At 36.8% G+C, this 12,968-nt stretch overlaps 1 protein-coding gene across 3 annotated transcripts in view; it reads left to right on the top strand.

Annotated features, from left to right (window-relative positions):
* Positions 1 to 12,968, top strand: part of ctsf (cathepsin F) — a 23,651-nt gene that overhangs the window by 6,898 nt on the left and 3,785 nt on the right. The window contains exons 3-13 of one of the 3 annotated variants that reach the window (XR_015506853.1): positions 385 to 466; positions 631 to 689; positions 801 to 873; positions 3,193 to 3,306; positions 3,832 to 3,980; positions 5,763 to 5,859; positions 7,774 to 7,854; positions 7,937 to 8,056; positions 8,565 to 8,629; positions 10,292 to 11,480; positions 11,941 to 12,788. Coding sequence is in view for 1 of the 3 variants with exons in the window: in NM_001077568.2 (NP_001071036.2) it covers positions 385 to 466; positions 631 to 689; positions 801 to 873; positions 3,193 to 3,306; positions 3,832 to 3,980; positions 5,763 to 5,859; positions 7,774 to 7,854; positions 7,937 to 8,056; positions 8,565 to 8,629; positions 10,292 to 10,382; positions 12,730 to 12,788 (990 nt within the window). In the remaining 2 variants the exon portion in view is untranslated. Of the gene's footprint in view, positions 1 to 384; positions 467 to 630; positions 690 to 800; positions 874 to 3,192; positions 3,307 to 3,831; positions 3,981 to 5,762; positions 7,446 to 7,773; positions 7,855 to 7,936; positions 8,057 to 8,564; positions 8,630 to 8,913; positions 10,147 to 10,291; positions 11,481 to 11,940; positions 12,789 to 12,968 lie in introns of those variants that run through there. The other 2 variants (NM_001077568.2, XR_015506854.1) reach the window with 2 other exon arrangements.

The raw sequence follows: 12,968 nt of genomic DNA on the forward strand, positions 1-12,968 counted from the left end.
TAACAAAATTACAAAAACAGCACCAGACATTTTGGCAGAAGTCAAACTGGCCGATTAACTACAAATACACTATTTGTTTTGTAAATTATTACTGTGATTTTATGCAAGTTTGTTATTTAGATTTTTTTGGGGTTGTATTCTTATTTTGTTTGTATACACTGTAGTACTTTAAGTTTAAGAATAGTTAATTATAAACAAAATGTATTGATATTTTTATTATTATTATTATTATTATTAATGTTTTTTGTTCATTTATATACTAAAACAATTACTAAAACAGCAGCACACATTTTGGCCTGAGTTAAACTTGAATAACATGCTGATTATACATATTTGTAATGCTTGTTCTCTCTTTTGATCACCCCGTTCTCTGTCTCTCCACAGACTGAGGTTTGTTTGTTCGAGGTTTGGGACATTCCCTGGGAAAATAAATCCACGCTACTTAAACAGAAATGCCAGCCTGCGGGTCAGTAGCCTTGAACAGATGGCAGTTCTGCCAGCCTTATTTCGTCCCACTGATGTGGCGTAAAACACAGATATGCTTAATCATCATTGTGTTTTAGGACACTATAGGATTTTGCTAACACATGTGCTTTTAACATTTTATCATTGATTTTGTTCATACCTTAGTTGTGAAGGAGCTCAAAAAGGTTGCGGCTGTACCTCTAACCCACAGCAAACCAATGAAGGTATGAATACGTGTGTGAAATATTTGCTAAAGATAACATGTGTTTGCTTTTCATTATATGCAATTTCATAACATTATATGAAATTGCATAACATGCAATTTCTGTTTTCAGGAAAGCGTGGAGCTTCTGACCATGTTTAAAAACTTTATGATTACATACAACCGAACATACAGCTCTCAAGAAGGTAAGATGCAAAGCATAGATTATATTGAAGCCAGAATTTTTAGCCCCCTTTTGAATTTGTTTTTCTTTTTTAAATATTTCCCAAATGATGTTTAACAGAGCAAGGAAACTTTCACAGTATGTCTGATAATATTTTTTCTTCTAGGAAAATTTACTATTTATTATTTGTTTTATTTTGGCTAGAATAAAAGCAGTTTTTATTTTCATAATATATTTTAAGGTCAAACTTATTAGCCCCTTTAAGCTAGATTTTTTTTTCGATAGTCTACAGAACAAACCGTCATTATACAATAAATTGCCTAATTACCCTAACCTCCCTAGTTAACCTAATTAACCTAGTTAAGCCTTTAAATGTCACTTTAAGCTGTATAGAAGTGTCTTGAAAAATATCTAGTAAAATATTATTTACTGTCATCATGGCAAAGACGAAGTAAATCAGTTATTAGAAATGAGTTAATAAAACTATTATGTTTAAAAAATGTGTTGAAAAAATCTTCTCTCCATTAAACAAAAAAAAAAAACAACAACAACTCTGCACTATGCACTATGGTTTGTCCCATTTTTATATCATCATTTATTATAGTATTTTTTTTGTTTTAGTCTATTTGCTGATGCACTCATACTGTAGTAATAGTAAGAAATCTTGTGTATTTAGTCAATAAGTTATTATATCAATGTCATTTTATAATAGTTCACTAAAACTAGAAGTGAAAAAAAATACTCATTAAAACATTTGGTATTGAATTTAAGTATAATATCTGAAATAAAATACACACAATTTATATATATTTATATATATATATTTGTTTAGCTTGATATACTAAAATAACTAAAACTAGTGCTGGATTTGTGCAAAGATTAATCATGATTAATCGCATACAGAATAAAAGTTTGTTTTGATAATATATATGTGTGTGTATTTGTTATATTATTATTATTATTATTATTATTGTGTGTTTGTATGTATTTATTATGTATATGTGACACAAACATACATAGAAGCAAAACTTTGCAAAACAATTTTCTTACAAAGATAAGCCGTATTTAAATCGACATATAATTTGTGTCATATAGAGATGTTTTTTAAAATCCAAATATGAATAAACATTTTGTCAAATGTATGCATGCCGATAAATGTACAAGGTATTCTGGATGCGATTAATTGTGATGCCAGCACTATAATAAATAAATAATAAATACTATAAATACTACAATATAATAAGTATACGTTAACATTATATTGAATCATCTGATTATATTTTACACTAACCACAGACTTCAACTTTATATATACTGACTTCAGCTTTCTATATATACACACACACACACACACACACACACACACACACACACACACACACACACACACACACATATATGTATACATATATATATATATAAATATATATATATATATATATACACATACACATACACACACAGTTGAAGTCAGAATTATTAGACTCCCTTTGATTTTTGTTCTTTTTTTAATATTTGCCTAGTTATATTTAACAGAGCAAGGAAATTTTCACAGTATGTCTGATAATATTTTTTCTTCTGGAGAAAGTCTTATTTGTTTTTATTTCGGCTAGATTGAAAGCAGGTTTGAATTTTTTAAACACCATTTTAAGGAAAAAATTATTAGCCCCTTTAAGCAATACTTTTTTGATAGTCTACAGAACAAACCATTGTTATACAATAACTAACCTAATTAGCCTAACCTGCCTAGTTAACCTAATTACCCTAGTTAAGCCTTTAAATGCACTTTAAAGTGTATAGAAGTGTCTTGAACAATATCTAGTCAAATATTATTTACTGTCATCATGGCAAAGACGAAGTAAATCAGTTATTATAAATGAGTTATTAAAACTACTATGTTTAGAAATATGATGAAGAAATCTTCTCTCCGTTAAACAGAAATTGGGGAAAAAATAAACAGTGTAATAATTCAGGGGGGCTTTCAATTCTGACTTCAACTGTATAGTATGTGTATAGAAAAATCCATTTAAACTATCAAGTACAAACTATAATAGTATCTCAATGACACTAAAATAACACTCACTTTAATGTTAGTACAATAAAATAAACAAATAAATAACAAATTACAAACAGACCATCACTAAGACAAAATATATAAAGTTAATTTAAACTACCAAGTAAAAACTCGATTAGTATCTCAATGATCATAAAATATCACAAATTTTAATGTACAGTACCAATAATATGGATACAATAAAGGGTTTTCACAAAACAAAATTCAGTTAATGGCTATTTTCGATGAATGTATAAACAATAAAAAGCCCTTCTTTAAACTTCACAGAGGCAGAGAAGCGTTTGCGCATTTTCCAGCAGAATATGAAAACAGCACAGACGCTTCAGTCTCTGGAACAGGGATCAGCTGAGTACGGCATCACCAAGTTCAGCGACCTCACAGGTATGAGTATGGATTTATGAATCCAAATGATGAGGGAAAATACCAGTTAGTGAGGTGGTATAGCCAATTTTTAGAACGCCATCTATCCATTTTCCTTCGACTTAGTCCCTTTTTATCAGGGGTCACCACAGCGGAATGAACCTCCAACTATTCCAGCATATGTTTTACACAGCGGATGCCCTTCCAGCCGCAATCCAGTACTGGGAAACACCCATACACTCTTACATTAACACACACACACTCATATACTACAGCCAATTTTGTTTACCCAATTCACCAATAGTGCATGTCTTTGGACTGTGGGGGAAACCGGCGCACCTGAAGGAAACCATGCAAACAAAGGGAGAACATGCAAACTCCACACAGAAACACCAACTGACACAGCCGGGACAAACCAGCAGCATTCTTGCTGTGAGGCGACAGTTCTTACCACTGAGCCACCCCAATTTTAGAATGCCAAATACTTGTACATCTAATCTACTGCAAGCTTCTGAAAATGTGTACTGCTCATATTGATTTGTTCAGAGGATGAGTTCAGGATGATGTACCTCAACCCAATGCTGAGTCAGTGGAGTCTGAAGAAAGAGATGAAGCCTGCAATTCCAGCCAGCGCACCCGCTCCTGACACCTGGGACTGGAGGGACCACGGAGCAGTCAGTCCTGTGAAGAATCAGGTATGTCCGCACATATTAACCATGTAAACCATTCAGAATCAATCAATGAGTGTAATTAACGCCTTGTTCACACTTGTAGTTCGGTTCTCTAATGCAGTCAGTCCGGCATTTTTAAAAATCGCCATGAACAGTCCTAAAATGAGAAAAAAATGAAGGCCAGTGCATGATTTTGTTCTTTGTGAACCGATTGGATCTTTGGAAGATGGACGTTGCTATTAAATTAAAAGAAGATTGATGAATGAATAAAAGCAATGCAGAAATGTGACACACCTTAATAGACTGATTTCACGCGGCCGCCATTTTCAAAAGCGAAATCGAGGCTGCGGTGGGAAGAAAACCGGAAGTATCATTGGGAGTTACATAGGAATGTTGTGTAACTGGCTATATATCTTATCAGCGAAGATAAAGTGACACAGATTTATCATTTCTCCGCCTTCCGGGTAACCCGAAGGTCCGTTCTGAATGAATGGTGAATGTAAAAAGGGATATCAGAGCTCATTTTCAGCTAAGTTAAGGGAAATGGCACTAGTAAGCTAACGTTTTCTTTCCCAAACACACGTTTTAGATGCCATTCATCAAACTCGAGTTAATAAACTGATCCTTTTACTATATTAGACTTAAATGAATTAAAAGAAAAACCGTCAATTTCGTGCTAACATTTAAGGCAATGTTGATGGCTTTCTTAAAATAGCGCTGATTTGCCATTGTGGTCACGTGTTCAACAGAAATGATTGTGATTGGCCGAGAAGGTCATCAGTTCACCCACCGCTGTATACAGAGCACAAACACAGACGAGCCGAGCGATCTGCTTGATGACTCGACTGATCTTGACGGCTGCTTCGTGCTCCAGTCCGTGTGTCTGTGTTTGCACTGGGTGAAGAGCGGTAAACTGAGTGCAAACCAAACACAGATACACGGAGACGGAAGCGCGAAGCCGTGAAGATCAGTCGAGTCGAGACATCCGCGCTCAGCAGCGCTTCCATGTTAGCGGGAAATAGCCGGGTTTAAAACTTCAGTACCAGGACAACACTATCACAGACAACACGAGGGTGTGCTGCAGAGGACTGCGGTGTTTAACACTCACTGGGTTACATAGACTGAAGCAGGAACGCGTCCTCACGGTGTTTAACTAGTGCCATGAGCTGAAGCCTAGGAGGACACTTAAGCGTATCACTGAGATTGTGATGTTGTTTGATGCTAAATTGCTTTTAATTGTTTAAAATAAACTTAATAAAAATTATTAAAGTGATGGTTACACCATTTTCTGCATTTTGAAATCTCGGCAACAGCTGGAGGTTTGTAGTACACAGCATGTTACTGCAATGTTTACAGTGCTCGTCCTATACTTCCGGGTTTCTTCCCACCGCAGCCTCGCTTTGGTTCTTTAAAATGGCGGCCGCGTGAAATAAGTGTATAGCCTCATCCTAAATGACTGATAGCTCCGCCCTAAAGGTATTCCATGTGACCTGAAGTAAAGAAAATTGGTTTCGAGGGGGCAGGGAAGGTTATTGTGTTTGATAAAAGCCTGTGAGGGCAAATTAATTCATAACAAGCACTGTTTTATACATATAAAAATAAGGAGAGGCCAAAATAAAGGTACCAAAGAACAGAAATGGACTTTTATGATGTACACTTTGCAGCAGAACTTATCAAAATCTGAATAAGCTTGTATGTGATGATAAATTAAATGCTTATAAAATTAGTATCATGAAGAGCAATGTGTAAAGTGTGATATTTGTGATCAGTTTTGTTGTGCTTAATGTGTTACATGTTCTTTTACAGGGGATGTGTGGCTCTTGCTGGGCATTTTCTGTGACTGGAAACATCGAGGGACAGTGGTTTAAGAAAACTGGACAGCTGCTTTCTCTTTCTGAGCAGGGTATAAACAAAGTTTAGCTGCTAATGCACTTAAGAAGCTGAATGTGCTAGCTAAAGGCTAAACAAAAACATGAAACATGCTAATGGATGTTATCAGCAAGCTTTAACGTGCTATACTTGCTGGAAACATGCTAGTAACATTACAATTCATAATAGCCTTAGGTTGAAACAATGATGGAAATGTGCTAATTCATGTTAACAATTTGTTATCCAGGCTAAGAATCTGCTTGCAACATAGTGATTCAAGTTAACGATGTGTATGCTATATTGGAAACATTCTTAGAATGGGAACAAAATGGTAATCATGTTAGGAATGTGTTTGCAACATCAAATAATGGTAGCAGAATGCCATTTTATGCTAGCATATTGTTACATATGCAAAAACATTGCTAAATGCTAACAACATGTTCAATCTTGTAACCAATGTTGAATATGCTAAAACATGTTTAAAAATGCTAGCAACACATTCATTTATTCTAGTCATATATTAAACATGCTAACCATTCATGATCATGATGTGTTAAATGTCACTGAAAAACGAGCTTAAACCATCCTAAGCTGATCAGGCTAGTTTTAGCTGGTCACCCAAGCTGGTTTTAGCTGGCTTTCCAGGCTGGTCATAGCTGGTTTGTTAGGCTGGTTATAGAGGGGTTTTGGCCACTTTTTTGCTGGTCTTAGTTGATCAGGTTGGTCTTAGCTGGTTTGAGCTGGTCAAGCTGGTCTTGGCTGGTCAAGCTAGTTCTAGCTGGTTTTAGCTGATCAGGCTGGTTCTAGAGGCGTTTTTGCCACTTTTCAGCTGGTCTTAGTTGGTCAGGTTGGTCTTAGCTGGTCAAACTGGTCTTAGCTGTTCAAGCTAGTCTTAGCTGGTTTTAGCTGGTCAGGCTGGTTTTAGAGGGGTTTTTGCCACTTTTTAGCTGGTCTTAGTTGGTCAGGTTGGTCTTAGCTGGTTTGAGCTGGTCAAGCTGGTCTTAGCTGGTTTTAGCTGGTCAGGCTGGTTTTAGAGGGGTTTTGGCCACTTTTTAGCTGGTCTTAGTTATTCAGGTTGGTCTTAGTTGGTTTTAGCTGGTCAAGCTGGTCTTAGTTGGTTTTAGCTGGTCAGGCTGGTTTTAGCTTCAACCCTAATCAAACACACCTGAACAAGCTAATCAAGGTCTCACTATGTATACTTGAAACACCCAGGCAGGCAAGTTGGAGCTAAACCCTGCAGGGCACCGGACCTCCAGGAATGAGATTGTTGACCACTGCTATATGATGTTAACAAGCAGTGAACCCCGTTAGCAGTGTGCTAAATTTTAGCAAAATTCGAAAACTTGCTAACACCAGTAACAACTTGTTAAAACATGCTAACAAACATGCTAATACTATAAATAAACATGAAAGCATTGTTAAATCATACAGAAAATGTTCAGAAATATTCAACTAACATATGCTTGTATGTTGTAGTACTGTAAAGGCATGATAGCAACATAGTAAAACAGTTTATTCACATGTTAATAAAGATAGCATTGCTAAAATTGCTAATAACATCCTGTCAGCGTTCTAACATAATGTTAACATGATACAATCATTCTAAAAAGCTACAAGAATGTTTTTGTACCTTTTTTATCCATTTGTACTTTCTTAAATCAACATTTTTATTATCTCTCCCCTCTGTTTTTTATTACAACTTAAAAAATATATATGTAGCCAAAAAAACAACAACAATTTTGAACAATAGTGTGTTTCTTTCTTAGAAACAACTGATAAAGTGTGAGAAAACAAGCTAAGTTTTGTTCACACTGCATCATTTGAGATTTATTCATGTCCTTCATGAATAATATCAGATGAAGGCTGTGCTGTAGCATACACATGAAGTATTCTGAACCTAATTGATCAAAAATGTATATTCATTAGTTTGTACTCCTTCTCATCACAGAATTGGTGGACTGTGATAAGCTGGACCAGGCATGTGGAGGTGGGCTGCCATCTAACGCTTATGAAGCCATCGAAAACCTTGGTAAGGCATTTTTAAGCTATGTGGAATCTGTGAGACTGAATAAACGTGCCATTTAAATGTGCTTTCTTTCTTGCCTATGAAGGAGGTTTGGAGACTGAAACAGACTACAGCTACACTGGACACAAGCAGAGCTGTGATTTCTCCACAGGGAAAGTGGCCGCCTACATTAACAGCTCAGTGGAGCTGCCCAAAGACGAGAAGGGTGAGTGAAAACACGATATGTGTCAATAAACTTAATTAATTGAAGAACACATTAAATCAACACTGATAATGGGAATACCTGCACTAGAGAAAATGAACGCAGGAAATTGAAAATATCAAATATTTATATCAGAACGTCTGGAGAGAAATGTGAGCGATAAGTTAATCTTTCTTTAATGGGAATGTAGATTAATACTGCACACCAAGTGTTATAGAAATAAATATTATACCCATCAAATTTTGGGGATGGTATTATTTTCTATGGTATTCACTAAGGCTTTTATTTTAATAACAAATTAAAGCTAAATAATATATATATTATTATAATTTAATCATTTAGAATATCATTTATTTCTGTGATTTTAAGTTGAATTTTCAGCATTATTACTCCAGTCACATAATATCCTATGCCGTTTAGAATCTTACTGACCTTATACTTTTAAATAGTAGTGTATTTTTTAAATCTGTATTTTAATTCTTGTATTTTTATTTCTCCTTACCTTGCGTAGAGATTGCTGCTTTTCTGGCTGAGAATGGTCCGGTGTCTGCTGCCCTTAACGCTTTTGCCATGCAGGTAAATTGCTGTTGAATGCCTAAATATGTTATATATACACATTTAATATTAGGGTAAAAAATGAGACATTAATTACAAAAGTGATTGCTTTATAGGCACAGAAATCAATTATCTAATGGTTTAAATAATAATAAATAATATATATGAGCAATATCACACGAGTAGCAGTGCGATATGTCTGTATATAGGCACTGGTGGGAGGCATGCGTTGGCACGAGGCCGCAAGCCGAGTGCCTTAGTGCCCCCACCAGTAGCGATATACATCCATATCACACTGCTACAAGTGTGATATTGCGTTTATACAACAGTTTAGAGGCATGATTGTGTATATAAAAACAAAATCAAACATGGAGAGTCTCAAAAACCCTTTTGTTTGAGGAACTACTTTCTTCCGCCTTGGATTCAAATCATAAGCTGACAGTTAAACAGCTGAGCAAGCATCTTTTAACTTTAGATCTGTAGTGTCTGCTTTTTGCTGGCTGTATGTGGGCGGAGTAATACACAAAGGGTAAAGAGGCTGTACGGGTGCTGATATTGCTTAAATATATCACGGCTATCAGCCAATCAGATTCAAGAACCAGACAGAATTATTTTGCTGCGTAACCTACAACATACTTAATCTGTACTTGACTACATCATGATCTGTATATGTACTCAAAATATTTGAAAGACAATTTGGTAAAAGCTATTGCTTTAAAGGATAATGACAAAAATATTATTTAAGAAAAATACAGAAATAAATTGACTATTCTTTCACTCTTCACTGCTTTAAACCCTTTTTGTTTTCACCAATGACTATGATGTTCTGGGCAGAGTTTTGAGTTTGTAGTGCAAAACACAGTCTTGTCGTCGATTTCAGTTGTGAGAACAACAAATATTTACTTGACTTCTTGTTGATCATTTGGAAATGTGGCAGAATTCAGGGACAAATTCTTCAGCAGGAGAGCGCTCCTTCTCATACTTTAGCCTCCACCTCAAAGTTCCTGAAAGCAAAAAAGGTCAAGGTGCTCCAGGATTGGCCAGCCCAGTCACCAGACATAAATATTATTGAGCATGTCTGGGGTAAGATGAAGGAGGAGGTATTGAAGATGAAGTCAAAGAATCTTGATGAACTCTGGGAGTCCTGCAGGAACGCTTTCTTTGCCATTCCAGATGACTTTATTAATAAGTGATCTGAGTCATTTCAGAGATGTATGGATTCAGTCCTCCAAGCTTATGGGAGTCATACACAATATTCATTGTTTTTCCACTGCACCATGACTTTATTTTCTATACTGTACATTATTTCTGTTTAGTGACAAGACTTTTGTCTAAGCAAAGTCAGACCTTACTGTCTTAATTAAACAATAAAAAATCAAGGCCTGATCATATTTTATTTAGGTAAAATTAGCATAATCTAGAGGCCTTTGCCTTTCATATAAGCCACTTCTGATACCAAATGATCAACTAGAAGTCAAATTATTATTTGTTGTTCATAAAACTTGAATAGGTGACAAGACATTTGTCAGGTGGTGTAATAACGAATAAAATAAACAAGTTTAAAAGCAGCAGCACAAGTTTGCGATGCAAAAAAAAAAAAGTCTCAAATCTTTAAAAAAAGTCTCAATCATATAAGTTGTGCAAAATACATTCTAAAGTCTCTTTTGTTGCATTGCTGTTTAGTTCTACAGAAAAGGAGTTTCTCATCCTCTGAAGATCTTTTGCAACCCGAGGATGATTGATCACGCTGTGCTGCTTGTGGGATTCGGACAACGTGAGTTACATTCACTTAGGCCCCGTTTACACTAGTTCGTTTTAGTTTTAAAACGGCGTTTTAGAATGAAAACGATCCGCGTCCACACTAGCGTTTTACCCAGCGTTTCTGAACAGCTCTCTGTCCACACCGAAACACGCACTCTGGCATGCGCTGCAGCCTATCTACCCAGATGAGAGCTGTGTTTGTAGGATCTACCGCTGGATCTAATCTCACTATATTTGTTAAACGTGATATTTTAATCATCTTTATTTCTATATCTAACAACATTTACCCCGACTTTGGCTTTTTTAATCTATTACTTGTTCTCAGGTAACGTGTTTTGGCTGAGCGCAAAGATAAGTTAATAATTAATGTAACCACGTACATTCTGTATATCGAGTAATTGCTTGCCTTTATTTCCTATAATGTATAAACTTATTGTACGTTACACTTTTATAAAGGCCATTATCGAATATTAAAACTGATATTCAGCAAAAGAGAGGGTATGTTTCGGATTTTCACTGAAAATGAAAGGAGGCAGTAATGTTATAGCCTCCGTATTGTTATGAATACGCATACAGTGAAGATGACGCTCATATACGCAGCACAACGCCTCAACATTTCTGCTGTCTGTTAAGTTGCTAATATCAAAATGAAAATAGCAGCTCCTTATATCATGTTTTCATTTTATTATTAAGATATTGTGAAACAACGTAGCCAGGAGGATGTGAATAAGGTTATACAGTACACTGTTCCCTTTGAAGATTTACCCGTGTACTCGGGAGTTTGTTTTACATATCAAACTTGCGAAGTCTGAACTTACAAGGAGAGGATGCAGAACTTTAACTGTGTGTAGGCTACTTAATATTGAGGAAAATGCCCCAATCATAGAGGCGAATGTCGGCAGCCCCGCCTCCGTTTTCCCCCATCCACACTGAGACTGAGCAGCAGCGTTTTAGGATGAAAACGGCCTCTTCAGCGTTTTTAAAATGCTCCGTTTTCGGCGCTCGAAAACTCTGTCGTAGTGTGGACGGATGGCGTAACCGTAGAGTTACTAAAATGCATTAGTGTAAACGGGCCTTATACAGATTAGAACTTGAGGTGTTTAATAGTAAGGCAGGGCCGGAGCAAGCTGAACTGCCACTCTAGGCAGAGGACGATCACACCCCCCTTAACCCCAATGTGAAAACGAAAGTGACTGGTTATGAAAATGAAGTCAGGTGTCGCAGACCTCTTTTCTGCCGCCCTATGCGCGGATATAACTGAGGACGCGCGGGTGCTGTGGGAGGGAGGGAGGGAGGGAGGTGTCGCGGACACCGCGCTCTCTATTCTGCCGCCCTATGCGCGGATATAACTGAAGACACGCGGGTGTTGACAGAGGTGTCACTGACGCCGCCCTCTCTATTCTGTCGTCTATGCGCGAATATATCTGAGGACGCGGGTGGTGAGGGAGGTGTCGCGGACATAACTGAGGATGTGGGTGGTAAGGGAGGTATCGCGGACGCCCTCCTTTCTATACTGCCGCCCTATGCGGCTGCCTAGGTCGCCTCAATGGACACGCCGGCCCTGTAATAAGGCTATGCAAATGACCATTTCACAGAACAGCAGTATGGAGCTAGATTAGTCTCAATAATGATTCACAGACAAAAAAACACTGTGTACACATGCATCAAACCAAATTCATGTGCGTAAAATATTTAGATACATTTACAAAATCAATTCAGGGTGGCTCAGTGGTTATTCAGAAAGGGTGGCTTAGTTGTTAGCACTTGCCTCAGCAAGAAGGTCGCTGATTCGAGTCCTGGCTGAATCAGTTGGAATTTCTGTGTGGAGTTTGCATGTTCTCTCCATGTTCGCGTGGGTTTCCTCCTGGTTCTCCGGTTTCCGCCACAGCTCAAAGGCATGCCCTATAGGTGAACTGAATAAACTTAATTGGCCGTAGTGTTTGTGTGTGAATGTGTGTGTATGGATGTTTCCCAGTACTGGGTTGCAGCTGGATGGGCATCTGCTGTGTAAAACATATGCTGAGTAAGTTGGCGGTTTATTTCAATGTGACGACACCTGATGAATAAAGGGACTAAGCAGAAAGAAAACGAATGAATGAATATATTCCAATTTCCTTAATGAGCAAATTTCCCTGCATTATTCATAAATGAAACAGCTGTAACACAGAGCACAAACATTACACTCTCCAATCACAAGTATATGCTATATAAAATCTACATCAACATACACACCAGTATATTTGACTAAAGGCTAAAAAATATCCATCTTCCTAGGTCAGACTTTTGGCAGCTATTGTTCCTTAGATTTACAGCTGTGTGGAATCTCTCTCTAAGTTATATTTGTCTGCTTTTATTTGCAGGCAATGGCGTTCCTTTCTGGGCCATCAAGAACAGCTGGGGAGAGGATTATGGAGAGCAGGTATGAATAGAAACATTATCACATGTAATATCACCATCATTTCAGTCATACGGGTCGAGTCACTATTTACTCAGCCTCATGTTCTTGACATATTACCTTATATTTTTGTGTTTAAAAGGTAGATATATAAAAAATCTGCATATAATAAACATTTCCATATAATAGCAGTGAATAACCAGA

Source organism: Danio rerio, chromosome 14 (assembly GCF_052040795.2).
Source record: "Danio rerio strain M-AB ecotype USA chromosome 14, GRCz13ab, whole genome shotgun sequence".
NCBI classification, from domain to species: Eukaryota; Metazoa; Chordata; class Actinopteri; order Cypriniformes; family Danionidae; genus Danio; species Danio rerio.